Source organism: Cyprinus carpio, chromosome B15 (assembly GCF_018340385.1).
Source record: "Cyprinus carpio isolate SPL01 chromosome B15, ASM1834038v1, whole genome shotgun sequence".
NCBI classification, from domain to species: domain Eukaryota; kingdom Metazoa; phylum Chordata; class Actinopteri; order Cypriniformes; family Cyprinidae; genus Cyprinus; species Cyprinus carpio.
This window is the reverse complement of record NC_056611.1, coordinates 20,540,406-20,555,998: the sequence shown is the minus strand read 5'-3', so window position 1 is coordinate 20,555,998 and position 15,593 is coordinate 20,540,406. Positions and strand designations below refer to the sequence as shown.

Below are 15,593 nucleotides of genomic sequence, written 5' to 3'. Positions count from 1 at the left end.
CAGAGAGGGCGACCATTGATCAGGGCTACTTAAGCCCTATGGAAAAACATGGCTGTCCAGACACAAAATGTCACAGAGATCTTTTTTCCACAGCGATGGAAACTGCTAATCTGGACAGAAATGTTATGTATAGTCACATGCGCACGGCAGTGTTGATTAGTCATGGTTTGTGATGGTTGATGTGTGTGTGTGTGTGTGTGTACTATGGTTGGGCCAATAGACAATGCCATCGTCCATCGCTGATGACTGATAGACATTGCGATGTTGAGCTGACATTGTGACCCCCCCCCCCCCCCAATTCCCCCTGCAAAATGACGAAACAAAAAACAAACAAAATGACGTGTACTATGGAACCCCTAAATGGAAATAAATACGAGATTGGAAGAAAATACATATTTAAATACTTTCTCTCGCAGTTACTGTATATCATTGGGTAATTATACTGTATATAATTGCGGGCATCAGGGAGCCGCTATTATGCCTGGCATTAAAACTGCATTTGAATGCACGATCGCTTTTTAGTTTTACTTTTACTTTTGAGATTTGCGATCGCAGGTCCTCTGTTTATACTGTGGAGCAGCAGTACTTACCACACATTTTACAGGATTATATGTTTGTCAGTGGTGCCGGAGATCTGCAAATCATTCGACATCGTCCTCAGTCATCTCTCCTTAAGCCCCGTTCACACCAAGAATGATAACTATAAAGATAACAATATTAGCGTCCACACCAATGAACGATATTGTCTGTTTATTCTAAGCGCACGTGCGTCTGCCGCTTTAAATTCTCAAGGTCGTTTTAGCAGGATGGATTCTGATTGGCCGGCAATGTTTATATCGTTCTGAAAAAAAAAACTCATTCATTCTGAATATGATTCCAGTGATATCATTTCTCTGTGCTTTTATCGTTATAGTTGTAGTGGGGCTTCTGCTGTTCTTTTATACTGAGAACGATTTTAGAACAATATATTTATCGTTATCTTTATAGTTATTGTGGTAGGTGTAAATGGGCCTTTACTCTGTTTATGTGGTAAGTGAAATTTTATGTACCGTAATGTAACAGGCAGCCGCTAGCAATCGTTATGTGTTTCCCATGTCTATCTAAATACGCATTCATACTTTGGGCACACCCCCTAAATCCCCCTCCCCCCACCCCCCGATGTCATCGTCCATCGCAATGTTTCACTGTAGACATTGCCAATGCCATTTTTGTGTATTTACACACACACACACACACACACACACACACACACACACACACACACACACACACACACACACACAATTTACACAATGTATTTGTTTTTTTGTTTTTTTCTAAAACATTGTTTTAAAGATTCTTTCATTAACACTCCCTTATGAAACTTGTCCGATCAAGAATTACTCTAAAACCTGCCTAATTGTACAATGCCTTCATAAGAACACTCTTTATTAAGAATGTTGAAAATGTCATTTTGCACTTCATGTTGATCCTGCCCTTAGAACGGCAGCAGCAGCTGTGCAGCATGTTGCTTGACAGCGGTATGGCCTCCTTCCCAAGGCAGAGTCACTCATAAGAGCCATCGTCCTAATTGCAAGTTAATCCCTCACTTGAGGTTCAGTTATCCTCTTGCTGCCTAGTAACAATGAGAGGAAATGCTATTTTGGTTACACTCATCTGCAACCCCCTAGCATTCTTTATTCACTCAACAAATAACGTCACTTTGATTTTAGTGTGTGATTATCACTATGGTTTCAACTCTGACTGGCCAGTGGTTTGGAAGTGATATTAATACTTTTTCTTTCGGCTAGATTTTCCACTCAACTCCAAATGCTCATCGCCGACGACAAATGAACTCCGTAAAAGTGAGTGATAAGAAAAAAGTGATTTCCCCCACCAGCAGGATAACGCAATGCTCCGTCTTGCTCTGGGTCAATAATCCTTGCCATGCCCAGTAACTTCCTTAATCTAGCCCGAGCCTTATACGCATTGTATGTGGACGGTTAATGCTGGTACATCAATAGGGATTATATAACGCTAAAATCTCAACCGAGTGCAGTTTGGCAGGCGTGGAACAGTTTATCGACACGCTGTGGAAAAGTCACTGAAGGAGGTGGCAGCGGAGAGCCCGCCACTATCAATCAATCAATCGTCCTATTAAAGTGAAAGTGCCCTCTCCTGGAGCCATCTCGCCCGCTTCGACTGCACCTTATCCCTTTTACTTTCTTCCGGAGCAATCAATCTCATGCTGCATCCGCTGCTTTTCCACTGCCTTAAGGCACCGTGATTCTGGATGCTAGGATGATAGTCTATATACCTCTATGACCTGCTACAAACAAGCTGAGGCCAATAGGAAATGGGTTTGTTTTATGGAATGGATTTGTATTTTGAGGTGCATACTAATATTTTAGAGGCTTTTTTGATGACTTCTTGTTTATTAACTTGAGTAAAGTATAATTGTTTAAAAAATTTAGTTGGGTTGAGAATTAGACCATGTCCTTTAGGTTTTTGGTCTTGAATACTCTGTAGAAAATAGCTGGGGGGAAAAAAAAACTCAACATGAATACAAAATAAATAAAAAGAAACCAAATAAAATGATAAATTAAAAATAAATGATTTGTGTTTTTCATGTGTCTTTATTAAACAAAAATTATTTTAGTTTTAATTTTATTTTTAATTTGATACTGTTTTTTTTTTTTTCATTTTACAGTATTTTATAAATACATTTGTATTGGTATCAATAAAAATCAATGAATACACATTTTTTTTTATTTGCGTTAATTGGTAGGTTTTAAAATAATTGCATTTTATTTTTACATTTATTAAAAGTATTTATTTTTTATTAAAAAATGCATTGTAGTACTAGTGAAATGATTCTCTATATTAAGGAATTTTGAATTTTAGAAGTAAATAAGTATTTTTAAATAACATTTTTAAAGACATTATTCAGGTAAGCAAACACACCAAGAAATTCTAGGATAGGTGAATGGTTTTCTGTTTTTCTTGTCAGTATTGTTTTATGATTAAAATTTAATACCACCTGTTAGACTTCTTATTGAGACTGACTGTGTTTTTGCTTCTGTGTATGTTGGCACTTCCTGGAAGTGCAGAATATATGCCCTCACACTAAAGGGCTGAAGAAATGTCTTGACTTGAGTCTGCCATCAGATTTCTCTGACAGCTCAGATGGTGTCAGAACTGTAGTTAGAGCTCAGGAGTATACTTTAGCTCTGGGATTTGAGTGCTTTGAAAGTATGCCATGATGTTTGTGGACTGGAAACAAAGCCTAGAGGTGTCCTGGAGCAAGCACTCATTGGTTGTGTCTCCATGATGGGTGCATATGAATCCCCTTAAGTCAAATCCCTATTTGGATGATCTTCTCGCAAGGAGATGACATCTTGGAATAAAGAGTAAAAACATATCTATTCAGTATGTCTGTTCCTAGTCAGACCTGGCTCATGTTCCATGCCTCAGATGGTGCTCCAGAGGTTTTTATCTGGGCCGCGGCTTCACTCTGAGTCTATGTTCAGTATCTCATTCACGAGACTATAGTGGGAGAGGAACATCAGGGCTTGATGTCTGTTGCTGGATGCTGTCTGAGCCATATCTGGCCTGTCCATCACCTTTGCTTTGCGTCAGTCCACAGCTTCCGCTGGCCACCTGGGCCCTAATTACCCATAGTCAGACAAACAGACACTTTATGTGCAATTCACTCGTTTATTGAGAAACAAGATTGTTTTCTTTCAAACCAATTTTATTTCATATGTTTTTGTGTGTATGTGTTCTTGATTATAGCTGCAGCCTCCGTGTTTGAGCAAATTTGAAAAAGAACTGAGGTACTGATGTTTTCATAGACATTTTCTCTCACAGAATACTGATGTGTGTGTATTCTCTATATATATATATATATATATATATATATATATATATATATATATATATATATATATATATATATATATATATATATATATATATATATATATATATATATATATATATGAATGCATAGTATATGTATTATAGGCATATTGATTAAAACAAAGAAAATTGTAATGAAAACTATTATTTAATTTGTATTGCATTGTAGGTTTAAGAATTTGGTGGGGGGCATTTTTTTGTAAATTATTTAACATTAAAAAATTTTTTTTTATAATATTGCTTTTAAAAATAATTAATTTCTTTATTTTTTAGTGTTTTTCTTCCATATTCTCCATTGTGTTCAATATGAGCAAAAAAAAGTTATGCAGGTTTTTATGGATATAAGAATGAATAAATAAAGACAGACTTTTTTGGTGTACTGTCACTTTTTAATTTTTGTCTAAATGAAAATCATGGTAATCTGGATAGTAAAGGTCATAAATGGGATTTCCCACACCAAAGTGCTGGAATACATTGAAGTTGATCTTGACTTCAGATACGGGCTGTGGTTGTTTGGACTACATTTGCGCAGACAACTTTGACAGGATGTCTGAACACACACACACACGCAAACACAAATGCAAACACAATCACAGTCAGCATGCCACCGAGCACACAGACGTGGGAAGTGGCTTCTGTGAATTGAAAGTTCACTTCAGGCCCGCAGGATGGATGCTGTTGCTGTTTGTTAGCTCTTCTCTTTCTCCTGAACAGATTAAACTGATGTGAAGCTCTGTCTTGCCTTGTGGAGATTATTTCACTATGAGTTCAGACATTTCAGAAGTAGAAAGGATTGCTGAAGGCCTGCCTCCAAACGATGTGGCGTGCTGATAAATTCCTCAGCTTGCGCTATACTTAATATTTCAGAGAAGGACATAAAAGTCTGATATCGTTTTATACTCCTAAATGGCAGCTTGGGAGAAAATGTCTGGGGAAAAAAAGCCAGATCTATTGTGAAAACTGAAAGGAAAGGAAAGGAAAACGTACAGTCGCTTTAAAAATGTATACAGCTTCCAGCATAACGGTGTAAGTAATTTGTTAAGTGCTTATAACTCCCTTGCTAAAGTTTCGAAGATTTCGCCCCAAGCAAGCACTTAATTAGCATATTAATTTTTCAGAATCGCTTTGAGGGGCAAGCGCTCAATTTTTTCTCTCATTCCTTCTTTCACCCCTCCATCCTTAATGTGAAAATATTTTTCCATTCTGCAGACTGTTTATCAAGGCTGAAAGCTCATTGATATTCAGCGTGAGTTCGCTTGAATGGAGACCGGGAGGTGTATCAGCCTAGCCATCTCCTGGGTCCTATAAGGAGCTATGAGCTGCCGCGATCTCTCTTCATAACTGTACAATAATCTATCGACTCTGGGTTTGAGTGTAAAGCACATCAGATCATTAAGATAAAGCCATGGAGGGGGTATTTCTACAGTTTGTCATTGAGGAATATTGGTGTTAGTGCAGTTTGAAATTACAAAGGCACGATGTGGAGTTTAGCACCAAAAAACTGTTTATTTTGCAATCATTGGGTAAAAGATTTATATACTGGCCTGCTGAATGAAGAGGCTTTTTAGAAATATAATTTTAGAATACAGTGCCTTTCAAAGGTTTGGGGTCACTAAGATTTAAATTAATACTTTTATCCAGCAAGGATGCATTTAGTTGCTCGAATGTGACCGGGAAAGATATTTATTATCTCGCTGAAGTTGCTGCTGAAAATTCAGCTTTGCCTTTACAGAAATAAATGTTAAATATATTGGGATATGAAAATTGTAATAATAATTCACAGTTTTACTGCTTTTACTGTATTTTTGATCAAACAAATCCATAAAAATCTGACTGCCCCCAAACTTTTTAATAGTAGTGTAAATTATACTCAATATATTGCTCGGATATGTTTGCCTAGTGGACTTTTTTTCACCCTAGACTGAAATGAGGGAGTCAGGAAATATATGTTTTGATTAGCTATCATTTAGCAATGCCCTAGCAACTGCATAGCAACAAGAACCACTTTACCAACCACCAACAGCAATTTTTGCACCGATAAGCACTTTGTTGGTGTGGATAACTATTTTTTAAATAGCCTATAGGCACATTGGTGACTGACCCTGAATGACCTTTGATATTGTCTAGAATAAAGGGTTGTATGTCAGGTTTTCCCAGACGTGCAGAATGCGTATATACGTTAGGTCTTGATCTCCATTAGAGGGGTAGTATACACTAATATTTCGTTGGACTGCCTTTAGCTTTGATTATGGCACGCATTCACCGTGGCATCATTTCGATAAGCTTCTGCAATGTCACAACATTTATTCCCATCCAGAGTTGCATTAACTTTTCGCCAGGATCTTGTATTGACGATGGGAGAGTCAGACCATCAGGCAAAGTCTTCTCCAGCACATCCCAAAGATTCTCATTGGGGTAAAGGTCTGACTCTGGACTGTGGTGGCCAATCCATGTGTTAAAATGATGTTGCATGCTCACTGAATCACTCTTTCACAATTTGAGCCCGATGAATCCTGGCATTGTCATCTTGGAATATGCCCGTGCCATCAGGGAAGAAAAAAAATAATTGATGGAATAACCTGGTCATTCAGTATATTCAAGTAGTCAGCTGACCTCATTCTTTGAGCACATAACATAATCATCCATGCAGTAATCATCCAATGGGAGGATCTTAAGTATGTGCTTAGTTAAATCCAGGTGGTGACTTTTTTTTTGGACGGGCAGTGTATATATTGATTAATATTAATTGTGTGTCATGGGACCGTTATGCACTTCTGACCTGGTCATCAGCACTCCCACAGTTCACATGAGCCAGCTTCGGCAAGGCTGCAGTCAGATGACCTGGATATTTTGTAGCATTGTGTCATCAGTGGCTGAGGATTTAGAATGATCCTATACTAGACACTCTTAAAACTACAGTACCTCATTTGACACACTCAAGTGCTCCAAAATTGCTGCAGTGATTCATAAAAGACCCTGTGAATGACCAGTTTAGATGCTAAAATCAATATTGAATTTAATGAATGCTTAAAGCAATCACAGGGGGCAGTAGTTTCCCCTTTCCCCCCATAGTGTTATGAAATTCAGATATAAAGAGCTCTTTAGTCTGTCAGCTCAGCAGTTTAGGATAGGAGGATTTCACAGAGGTACTCACAGATATCTCTTGATTTTTCATGCCACTTCCGTAGATAGCCTGAGACTTTCAGAGTCAGCACAACCTTTACAACCTGGAGGTTTGGATTGGCTTGAACTTATTACGCTTATTTTTTCCCACTAAAAGAATTTTATAGCCCCTTTAATCTTCAGATTTTCAGAGCGTGCTCCGTGTAGTTTTATAGAAATGGCTAAAGGTTTGTATTAATATTAAGCTAATTGATTAGGCTACCATAAATTTTATATATGGTTATAATTTTGGCACGAAGGCCTTTAATTGTTCCAAACAGAATGATGAGTCATTAACCTGCTTGTGTCAATCCCATTCAGCCCTTGTCTGATGTTTGAGCTTGAACTGCCTTGGGCTCCTCTAAGTGGCTTGGGAGGGATCTTCCATTGAGAGAGCCAGAGACTCATTTACTTGGCCTCAGGGGTCAGCAAAAGGCTGTTTGTCTCAGTCTTTGGTAACCAACCTGCTGTCAGTGTGGAGACGGCTGCTGTAAGCTTGAAGGAGCCCCGCTTTGGGCTGTCACCTGCCATTTGCAGTAAGCATCTTTACCCCACTCATCTACTCAGAGTAATGGCATTGGGGTTCTCAATTAGGCCTCTATAAATATAAACTAGAGATTCGATTGGATTAGTTTTACCCTGGAGACCAACCCTCTGTCCCTGTCTAAAGATCTGCACTTTCTTTTTTACAATTAGAATGATTTTGTTATTCAAATAGATCTTATATTCTTTGTCAAATATATTTAAATAGTATATTTTAACTGTAACACAGTGGAAATAAATCTTAATTTTAAAGGTTATGTACAGTTTTTACTGTGATCATTGCAATTATACTTGTTTATCTTTTATCCTAGTTTTTTTTTCTTTTCTTTTTTGTCAAAGTGGCACATGATTTGTTGGGAAGCACAAATATACTGACAACCTTTTTTAAAAATGTATTAATTTACTGGTATCAGCTAGTGTCAGATATTTAATATTGCATGCTAATTTCCCCTATTTTTACATTTTAGGTTTTCTTTGGTTATCTGTCTTTTTTTGTTGTTTGTGTTTCACAGAGGAAAGAAAGTCATACAGGTTTCCGATGAAGGTTGGAAGTAGTGTAAATGACAGATTTTTTTAATTAACTTTATTTCTCTTTAAGATTAGAGGTTTGTTCAAATCTCAAATCCCATGTATGCACATCAGTATTAGCAATGCTTACCGTAACAAATCCCACTCATTAGAAAGTCAGACAAATATGGGATGTTATGTATGCATTTTTGAGTGAATATATAGACATATACAGTAGATAAATCTCTTATTTTTGCCCTTGATACACTTAGAAAGAAAAGAAGAGTGTTTGATATTGCATCAAATAAGTCTTGTCTGATGGGTTTTGGGGCAGGGAAGGGGGGGATGTGCATCCACAGTTTTTGCCAACGTTACTAATCAGTTATTCTCAGCTTTTGGTCAAGCCTCTGCTTCGCCTGTCAATCAGGGTTAGCTGCAGGCGCAGAGGCAGGAGCTGTTTGGCCCAGTACATTTGAATGTCGACATTAAAATTCCACACTGCAAAATTGTGTACAAATTGGAGCTTGGCGGCCTAAATTTAGATGCAGCTGAGTAGAATGTGGCAAGTGCCCTGGATTCTGTCAGTCAAGGAAGTGTCGACGCCTCCCGTTAAACAAGACCCGCCTAGTTGTCACCGTTTCCCGACCGGCTTGGAATCGGTCTGCAAGCCTGTTTGCCTGGAGTGTGTGTTTTGATGGAAGGGCAAGGAGACAGCAATCAGTGATGAATATGTGATTTGAGATGATGAAGAGGCTTGGGAGGGAGGAGGAGAAGGAGAAGGAGAAGGAGAAGGATGAGGAGGGGGGTCTCATTATCTCACTCTAATCAGGGGACATCCAGCCAGGCAAAGAGGACTGATTAAAAAAAGACTCCGTGTCACAAACACAAGAGCATCGTTTGGCTGGGGCTTATGGGGCTTATTGTGAGTGAGGACCAATGTTAGTCAACCGCAATCAACGGCAAGAGGCCACTACACAGTTCATCAGAGACCCCGAGTAAACAAATAAAAATGCAGCATGGGCCTCTCTGCAGACCGTTCGATCCCAGAGAGGAGAATTCTTGGAAGCGGAACTCTCTGCAGGAAGCGCGACAGGTGTTTTAAGAGGAGCTTGATCACCTATCTCCGTTCCTCAGTTCTGTTCTTTGTTAAACTCCACGTAACCTCCATCAAGTCATCTGTCAAACAGCTCTCTCCCCCTCTCCCCCCTCCTCTCTGTCGGAATATAACTTGATTTGCTATGTCTGTATCCCTGCGATTGTCCTGCACTCTGATAAGGATCCATGTTTTCAGGGAGGGTTTGGCTGCTCCGCATCTAATGAAAGATCTTAATTAGATCCATTTGTGCCCAAAGGAGAGTAGATGCAATATTAAATTGTCACTCCTATCACATTCCTTCAATTTAGGCTGCAGGATACGTCTCGATCCATTTTATTTTGCCACTGATAAATGGTGAACTTTGCTGTCACTACTTCCTCCTGCATTCCCCCTCTCATCTTCAACAGAGAGCGAGAGACTCTTTCCTCTGGAAGGAAAACATCTTCCTCTTTGCTATGTATTATAAAACATTAGAAATATTCTAATTTGCTTCCCAATTCCTCTCTTTTTGTCTTATTTTGAGTCCAAATTGAAGCCGTCCTGATATTCTTGCTCTTTTAAGTATCAGCAAAATTCAGACAAGCCTCGTTGTCCTTGAATGTGTCTTTTTTTTTTATTGCCCAAAGTAAATTTAACTTTGAAATATTTAAGTTAACTTTCCCGAGGCAAGGAATAACAAAAATAATAAAAATAAAACTTTTTATATTATAATATATTTCAAAACACAAAACAAAAAAAACATCTCTCTCTCTCTCTTTCTTTCTTTCTTTCTTTCTTTCTTTCTTTCTTTCTTTCTTTCTTTCTTTCTTTCTTTCTTTCTTTCTTTCTTTCTTTCTTTCAGTCCACAACAATCTGTTTTACAATCTAATTTGTCTTGGCCTGCTCAATGATATTAACTTAAACTAAACATGATGTCTATTTCATTTGTTCAACTAAATTTGATTAATTTGCATATAATTACAATAGTGCTTCTGTTAAACGATTAATTGCATTTTTGTTTACATAACCTGTGTGCACTGTGCATATTTATATATAAATACACACAAATGCATGCATATGTTTAAGAGAAATTTTGTTTTTATATTATTAATAATTATATGAATAGAAATATATAGATGTATATATTTTTAAAATATATACTGTATGTGTGTGTGTTTATATATACAAAATAAACATACACCATATACACACATTATGTAAACATAAACTTTTATTTTGGATGAGATTAATCGTGATTAATCATTTGACAGCACTAAATTTTATCATTTAATTTTTGCTTTCTGATCATTCCATAATTCTGTGTGCGCATTAGTCTGCAAACATCTAGCGGAGGCTTGCGTATTCATCATCTCTGATCGCCTGCACTTGTCTCAGCACTGGTAGAAACCTGCAGCACGACTTGCATCTAGAAACATTCTGGCAGCTGACATTCCCCCTCGCTAGAGGAAGGCAAGAAATGTTCTCTAGGCATGCCGAGTCGCATCAAGCAATGCTGGTGGAAGATGACAGGGCCTGAAACAGCAACATCAGCAGCCGACTAAGAGCAACAAACTCAGCTGCTCTGCATAAATTTTATACACGCAGTATCTCTAAACGCACTGCTTATACTCTATCACACCTAGTGCCGCTGCATTCTTATATCTCAGCTCTCCTGCGAGATGTGCTCTTTCATATTCATAGATTTTCACGGTTGAATTTTTAAGGTCCTGCGATAGCAAAAGTTTCTCCGATATGTCATCACTTCGCCAGACGTTTTCCCATCCCTCCGCAAGGTCCATTTCTTTCCATTTTTTTCCCCTAGAATATACTTGCACCTCATTACTTTTTTTTCACCATTCTAATTCGTCTGAAACATCTTTTCTCATCTCAAATATGTTAAATGTCCCCCCCCCCACCACCCCATAATGTCTGAAAAAGAGTCTTTTCAAATGTGAAAATTTTTGAGAGGCTGTGGATGGAGGTGTGAGAGTTGAAGCTGCAAACCCCTCAACGGAGTGCAAAGTTGGGGGAACGTTCCTTTCACTGGAACACGTGGTTCAGGGTGAGCCAAAGATATTTGTACCCGACATCTCTTAGTTTATAAATTGAGGTTAGCTTGGTACCTCTCCCTCATGACTTGCACATTATTCCCATGAATACCTTACAGTACTATGTTCGGAAAGCTGCCATGTCAACAGCAGCAAAGAGAAACAAGGACAAGCTAGAGATGCTCAGGAAGGACAAGTCCCATAAACAAGGGTTGTCTGCAGGCTATCTGCTTTTTCTATCTAAGCCGAGGCTAATCAAATTGCACGTTTGGTAGCCTGTTGTCTGTTTTTAATGATTATTTCTTTCAAGCATTCAGGGTCATGAAACCAAAAGAATCAAAAAAGCGCAATGGACATGCGTCCTGTCATCGTCTTGGTCATTATTACGTCCAAGCAAGCACTCTGAATTCTAATGGGTTAGCCGAGCTAGCAGCACAACGTGTTTGTGAGGCGTATCTGCTCATTGAATCCCAAGAGAGGTGTGCGAGAGAGGGAGCACGGAAAGAGCAAAGGCCTGCTGTTGTCTCTTGTCACCATGGAGAGAAATGGACAGAGTAATTGCGTTGTTCCAGAGCCTGAGGAATCCCATCAGCCAGGAGCTGGTGCTGTCAGAGGACATAAAGATGCCACTAAAAACTTAACTCTCCACTGACACGTTGGGTGGCTTGGGCCCGCACAAAACGACAGGGGAAAAGACAGACAGATTAACCATGGTGGGGTGCAGATGAGAGCGAAAGTGCTTCGGAGAGGGTTTGGGAAACAGCCAGCTGAGATGAGGGCTGAGTGTGTCTGTTGCCAAGATTGTGTATGATGGATGTGAATGAAGTCGAAATAAATGCTCCAGGTTGCTTAATTCTTTCGCTGTCTGCTCCACTCTGGGAAATACAGTGGGGTTGCTAAATGAAGCTTATTTACTCTCATTGTCAGTAAGTGCACCTTTTTTGGCCATTTTATAGACTGAGGCAATAAGGAAATTAGTTAATCGCTGCTGGAAAAACAAGGTGAATGTAGTTTTGAAACATTTTAGCTGGTTTTTGGCTGATCTGGGGTAGTTTACCAGCTCTAACCAGCTTGACTGGCAGTGTTCCGTAAAATTGAAGAATTGTCTGTCTGTTGATCTATCCATATATGTTATATAATATATTCATCCTATATCTATAATCCAAAGTGTTGGTCAGATTTGAACCTTTGTCTCCAGCATGAGCTCCATAACACTTAGGGATCACCTGCTGCATCACAGCTCTGAATAAGCACACATTTAATAGAAATCCACACAGGTCTAACAGAAGCGGGAATTTGACAAGTTTCTTCTCTTTGTTAACTTCAAAAAGGGCTTAACATTGCCTGAGGAGCTCTCTTGTTAGCCGTTATCATTGCCCTATATGATAGGTGGGCTATTTGATCTCAGTGCACAAGCTCTCAGCAGAATTAACGTTGCTGCATGAAGAGAAGTCGGGTCTCAGCGCACCATACATCTCTCCGGCAGGGAGAGTTAATTGTGTTTTGAAAAATGGGCCTGGTTGCATGACTGCGACCTCTACTATTGTCTGTTCTCACCGGTTTGAGATCCGGGCCCGCTCGGAGACTTGCAACTTTCTGACACCTTTTGGTTGTAACTCAATTAGAGTGTATTTTAAAGATCTATTCCGTGCAGCACACTGGGCATGCTTTTTCCGAGAACTGTCCTCTGAAACATTCCTATTCCAGTTTTCTTAAATGGACTGGGGGATTGCGTGTTGGGTCTTCGCAACACAAGAAAAACACCATTCGCAGCTCAGGTGTTTGTGTTAGTGTGAAACCAAAAAGTGTCAAGTCTGTAATGTTGCGAGAGAAAGGACAGGTAATGCAAGCAGCGTCGGACATCGCAAGCTAGGTGTTACCTGGTCCCCAAGCACACTCTCACACACTCAACAAATCACACAGTACCTCCTCTTCAATCTCCCTGTGGGACACAAAACCCACAACCGGTCATCTCCCAATTCCCTCTTTTTCAGATCTGAGCTTCCTCTTTGTCTCCTGTACGTTTGAAGTGCTCTGAAGTGCTTTCACATGGGCCTAATCTTGTCTTCTTCTCTTCTCTTCTCTTCCAGATGGTCACAAGAACAAAGAAAATATTTGTAGGCGGATTATCAGCTAACACAGTAGTTGAAGATGTGAAGCAGTATTTTGAACAGTTTGGCAAGGTAAGATCTCATTTTCCTTTTTCCCTTTGGCTAATTTCATGGAGAAATGTTTGCATATGATGAGAAACGCTGTCCCTCAAGGGACCCTTTCAAGACTTTCAAACAGGCCATTTGAGATGTGGCCATTTGGAGATGAAAGACCAGTGTTTGCTTGGTCTCTGTCGTCCACTGGATGCAGTAGCCAGGACCTTTTGCTTAAAGCTGCTGTGTGTAATTGGTCTAAATATTTACTTGACCAATGATGTGTTCGTTTCTGACTTTATGGATAGATATTAATTCAGATTTCCCAATTTTATTCTCATACATACACTTTTGATTTTTGATTTGATTCCCATTTTAATTCAGATAGATTTGATTCATTTGGGTATATTTGTTGCCCAATGTAGCTAACATATTTTCAATATAGAAATAACATCTTTCTACTAATGCTGTCATTTATACAGGGCAGTATTTCAGACTGATTCAAACCGCTAACGTCTTTTTAAATGAAAAGAACCGACTCATAAGAGTCATTTTTTTTTGGGAATCAAGCTACATTGTTCATGTTGTATGGTTTTGAGTCACTAAAAATAATTGAATAACGTAAGTCATTTGTTATTATCTTGTATAAACTGAGTACAGGAATAGAGTAAAAGACTGATTTTGGGCTTTTATAAATCAGTATCTGTAAAATCTGAAAAAGTGTCATACAAAAGTATGTTTTGTAAGCCAGATAAATACCATACACATGCAGAAGATTGATAGTCAACACATATATTTGTATGGCCTAGGTGAACTTTTCTGTTTGCTGTGTGACAGGTGATTCCAGGATTTTCATTTTCATAAAGTATATGCATTCATATGTGCTTCATTTTCACTGGAGGAAACCTGTGGTGTGATGGGGGGTGAACACAGCAAATACTTGTAAACTGTATTTTTGACAAAGAACTGCACAGATGCAGATATTATAACAATCTATAGATAAACACCGTGTCCTCTGTTTCTCACTTTTCACCAATGCGGTCTGCGGATTGAAATAGAATGCACTGAAAGACGGGGAGGAGCCGATCGACGTCTGCCGCCATTTTCATATGAAATTTAAAGGGGACTGACGCGATCACGAATTCGTGTACAGTTTATGGAACTATAGACCCCCTAAAAATGGCCTAGCGACGCCCATGCTGTGTGATATGACTTTGAGTAAGTTCAATGTCTCTCTCTAGTTCAGACTCTGTATAAATACCTAGCTCCATTTGTTTGTAATCAGCTGTGTCTGAGTGGACCTAACACACACTTGACTTGATTGAAGGGCTCAATTATGCAGATGTTTTACTTGCCCTGTGCTGTACGTCTTGCCCTGGGGGTGTTTTCACCAGCGCCAGCGCTGGCAGTAGACAACCGCTAAATCATTGTGATTAAAGGAACGCTGGAGGATTTGTGGCTTCTTAGGTCACAAGACTATATTAGTCTTACCACAGCCTGGTTTATTGAGGCGTACTTGTCTGCCGTCCTTATGTAAAGCTGTAGATCGTTATTTTGAATGGGCAGCATGATCCAATAATGCTAAAGACCTCAGCGCTCAGTGTCTCGTTGTTTATAAGTTGTGAAGCAAACACGCAGTCTAATGAAATGTCTGTCTCTTAAGACAAGAAAATTACAAATTGACCGTCCGTTGGATGCACACTTGCGAGTAAAGGCGAAACGAGCCTTTAAAGTGAGTTGTTAGAAGGTTGGATTTGCTGCAAACTTCTGATGACTCTGCAAGTCCGCCCACCTGGAGGTTTTGCCACATTGTGGTGTCAGTTGAGCTGATACCCGGAGCTTTGTGTGTGTGTGTGTGTGCATGGGGGCGTGTGTGTAGGCCAATTAACAGTGTCTCCTGGCAAGCGGTGGGTAGGGAAAGAACGAGGGTCCTGGGAGGAGAGCAGGTGGCATGGGGCAGCAGGGTCACAGGATCTGTCTCCTTAGAAGCTGTGTTCTTCCTGAGCGCTTTTTCTGTGCTATGACAGCTTACACACTCACACTCATACACACACACACACACACACACACACACACACACACACACACACACACACACACACACACTTAAGCAGCACTAAGGGGCATTTATTGCACAACACTGCAGAATTAAAATTTTAAAAGCTTTTCCACAAAGGCTCTTTGAGTTAGATCCACTTTTCATTAGCATACAGG

General features: G+C 39.3%; 1 protein-coding gene across 9 annotated transcripts in view; it reads left to right on the top strand.

Moving 5' to 3' along the window:
• msi2b (musashi RNA-binding protein 2b) overlaps positions 1-15,593 on the top strand; it is a 225,664-nt gene that overhangs the window by 54,572 nt on the left and 155,499 nt on the right. For all 9 annotated transcript variants that reach the window (XM_042739725.1, XM_042739724.1, XM_042739723.1 and 6 more), the window contains exon 6: positions 13,326-13,418. In XM_042739725.1, coding sequence (XP_042595659.1) covers positions 13,326-13,418 — 93 coding nt within the window. The remainder of the gene's footprint in view (positions 1-13,325; positions 13,419-15,593) is intronic.